Source organism: Malus domestica, chromosome 13 (genome assembly GCF_042453785.1).
Source record: "Malus domestica chromosome 13, GDT2T_hap1".
Taxonomy (NCBI): Eukaryota; Viridiplantae; Streptophyta; class Magnoliopsida; order Rosales; family Rosaceae; genus Malus; species Malus domestica.
Window position 1 is genome coordinate 2521867 of NC_091673.1, and position 3914 is coordinate 2525780.

The window sequence follows — 3914 nt, forward strand, 5'->3', positions numbered from 1 at the left end:
CACAGTTCGGAAGCTTTAAAAAATACAATTACTAAGATGAAATACCCGAGGGTGAGTCATACTTTTGTGAATTCTGTCAGAACACCGTTGGATTCCTCGTGGCCACCAAAGTTCTGCTATCTAGAACCTGGAGGGGGCGCAAAACAAAGTTGAGTGGGTCAGTAAAACAAAGTTTTTCGAAAACATTTCATTTAAAACATTTCTAACCCCTCGCTGTAAAACTTGTATACTTTTCCAGAAAATAACATAATAGCATATACCTTCAAATATATCAAATCATCAATCTTTATCAAAACCAGAAAGTATGCCATGCATGCATATTATGAAATATATGAATTGATAATTGATGCATATATATATGTGAATTGGTGTTGTGGACGCACATGTGAGTATCAGGTGAGTTTTATGTTATTCATGTGAATCATTGATGATGTGAATTGTGTTGAGAGCTCATAACCTACATCCCTGGTGTTAGTGCTTATATTATTCACCGCACCGCATGCTCACCTTAGATCCAAGTAGGTGCATGTCGTACAGACCGATAGAGGGTTCCGACATGCTAGTTGTACAGACCACTAGAGGTGGTTCCGACTGGTAGGTAACCTTAGATTACGTGCACAGATGATTGATGAGAGAAGCACTAGAGCGTATTTGTGGAATGGTAAGCCCAAAGCGGACAATATCGTGCTACGGTGGTGGATTGGGCCCGGGAAGTGGTCCGCCCCGGGCCGGGATGTGACAATTTGGTATCAGAGCCTAACCTTGGTCGTGGTGTGCTGACGAGGACGTCGGGCCCTTAAGGGGGGTGGATTGTGGCATCCCACATCGCCCAGGGGAGTGATCCTTAAATGTATATTCTCATCCTTACCTAGCACGAGGCATTTTGGGAGCTCACTGACTTCGGGTTCCGTAGGAACTCCGAAGTTAAGCGAGAATGAGGCCAGAGCACTCCCAGGATGGGTGACCCATTGGGAAATTGCTCGTGAGTTCCCAAAAACAAAACCGTGAGGGAATGGTAAGCCCAAAGCGGACAATATCGTGCTACGGTGGTGGATTGGGCTCAGGAAGTGGTCCGCCCCGGGTCGGGATGTGACAATTCGTTTGGTATCAGAGCTTCCTGAAAAGCTATCCAAAACTTAGAAGTAAATCTTAGATCTCGATCAGATATAATATTCACTGGAACTCCATGATACTTCACAATCTTCGTGATGAACAACTTAGCCAATTTTTTCAAAGGATACTTTTCCCTCACTGGAATGAAGTGTGCTGACTTAGTAAGCCAATCTACAATCACCCAAACACCATCAAATCCATTTCGTCACGTGACAGCCAGCAAGCCCTCATTCGGGACGGGGTGTGTCAATTAATATATAATATTTTTATCTAAATTGAAGTTGTCTGTGAATTGACAGAAAATTTATTAAAAAAAAATCATACTTTTAAGAGCGAAGTTGGCATTTTTCTAACTAAGAGCATATAACAGTAAAAAAAGATAGCTACTAATTGTTTCCAACCGAAATGTCAAATCATATGTGGCATGACATGAAATGGCAGCAAATGAGCTTGGTGTCAAATTTGACAGCAACTACAAATTTTTTTTCACTAATTATTAAATGTCTTTTATTAATATTTTAATATAATTTATTATTTGATATTTCAATTCAATTTGTATATTATAGCCGTTAGTACATATTACCAATGCAATGTTTAATTTCTTTATTGTTAGTTGAATGAATTTAAAGTATAAGACATAAATAAAGAAAAAAATAATAATGTGATAAAATAATAATTTAATTTGACATATCAAATGAAGAGAAAAACGTACAAATATGTCTAAATACCATATAAATTATCAAATTTAAATTTTATATTTAAAATTTGATACCTTCTTTAAAGATGGTTTAATGCAGCCAAAAATACATAGATACCAACAAAAAAATAAGGTTAGAATTGCAGGAACAAGCAATGAGATTTGACTACGTGTCAATATTCGAGTGTGGAACCGTCTAGTACCTGACCACCAAAGGTTTTTGGACCGGCCCTGCAAGTAAAAGTTGAGTATCACATCCTCCTGGCTGGCTGCCAATGAGTCAGCCACACCGAATTCCATGTTTTTGACACGACAAGTCTTTATTTATTAGTGTGACTATTTGTCTTTTTTAACATGGCTTCACTTTTTATCATATTTTTAATTCATACACAAGTGATATATATTAAATTAATTCAAACTATAGAGACGAAGATTCAATAAATATTTCTTGATATCTGATCCTACATAATATACTTTCTGACTGTAATTGGTGGATTTATTTGTATTATATAAATTTTTTTATACAATTAGATTTATTTTAAATTTGTCTAAACTCGACCGAAAATTGTAGTTTAGGATTTTATTGTAAATTATTGAATGAGAATTCGTACTAATGGGCATAAATAATGCACATATATTATAACACGTGAATTAAGAAGGCCATTCCTTACGCAATTCAACAGTTTCCAGCCACGTTGTATTACAATTGCAAATGGACCGCTACGCTTTTCTGACGTGGAACGGATGTACCTGAAACTTGCATACCAAGTCGTTATGTTCTGCATCAGTCTTCACAACTAAAACCTTTTTTTTAATTTCTGGTATTCCCTCATTCCAAATTTCCAAGTAATTTCTTCGCGTCTATATAATCCCAAAGCCCCTCCTACCTCAAACCTCCTCCCCTTCTTCTACTTCGTCCTCTTCCTCTCACCACCGCTCTCAGCCATGGAAATTCCGGTGCTCAACATAATTACTGATCTTCCGTCCCGCCTGACCTCGCTGCCGGACCCATCTTTTCTATGGCAGAGTTTGTCGTTTCCCGGAATCCAAAACGTCTCTCAAGCTTACAGTTTATGGACATGGGGAGCTCTAGTCCTCGCAATTCTAGCTTCCTTCGGCACCCTCATCGCTATAATCAACATTTTTGTCATCGGTCTCCGCCGCCTCCGGATATTAGACCCGCAGCCGCTTAATCAGCAGCTCCACGACGGCGAGTATTCCGACGTCAGTGACGACTACGATATCTGCTCTGCTTCTTCGGCGTCCTCCTTATCCGATGAAGATTTGGAACCCGAAATATCGTTCGACGACGAAAGTAATTCGATTGGGAGAGATGAACAATTCCACGTCAAAGGCTCGGGTTATTACGGCGACGGCGGAGTGCAGAATCGTAATTTTCGACTCCTCCGCCGCCGAAGCTTCGGAGGACATCGATTCTCGTGGTCCGACTTCACGGCGGGCAATAGCGTCGTAAAGCTCTGGGACACATCGTCGCCGGCCACGTTTTTGTCCGCGGACCCAGCCCCGTCGGGGCTCGTGTCTCTGGGTGTCTGGGACGCGCGCGTCGGATGCCGGATTCCGGCGATACTCGCGGAGTGGGGCCCGCAGATCGGGAGAATAGTTGGAGTGGCATCTGGTGGCGTGGAGAAAGTCTACGTCAAGGATGGCGTAACCGGCCATTTGACGGTCGGTGACGTGAGGAAAGTGGCGTCGCCGTTAGGGAGTGTAACGGAGGCTGACGTGGACGATACGTGGTGGGACGCCGACGCCGTTGTTGTGACGGACGAATCAGCGGTGAGTGGATGTGACTCGGCCGTGATACGGTGTTGTAGCGCGGTTAGGTCTTATCTGCTGTAAATTATTAGTACGAAACAACAGAAATCAAATAATGCCAGGTCATTATTTTGTAAATATCCTTTAATATTATTTACCTGGATTTACTATTTTTGTTTACCTTTCAATTTGTTTTTCTTTAGCTTGTAATCAACAGAAAAATGGCAAATTACAAGCTTCATACTAGCTTCCTCTGGTGATGGAATCGAGATCATTTCTGGATCTCGTAGTTTGAAGCCAATGAAGAAAAATTCGGACCAATTATTTTAAA

General features: G+C 41.1%; 1 protein-coding gene across 1 annotated transcript; it reads left to right on the forward strand.

Annotated features, from left to right (window-relative positions):
* Positions 1–2550: 2550 nt before the first annotated feature.
* LOC103423851 (uncharacterized) lies at positions 2551–3914 on the forward strand. The gene has a single exon (XM_017329107.3). It carries the CDS (start codon positions 2756–2758, stop codon positions 3665–3667), a length of 912 nt encoding a protein of 303 aa, XP_017184596.2. The 5' UTR covers positions 2551–2755; the 3' UTR covers positions 3668–3914.

Excerpts from the sequence above, each read along its gene's own strand:
- LOC103423851 (XM_017329107.3), top strand. The coding sequence starts at position 2,756 with ATGGAAATTCCGGTGCTCAACATAATTACTGATCTTCCGTCCCGCCTG.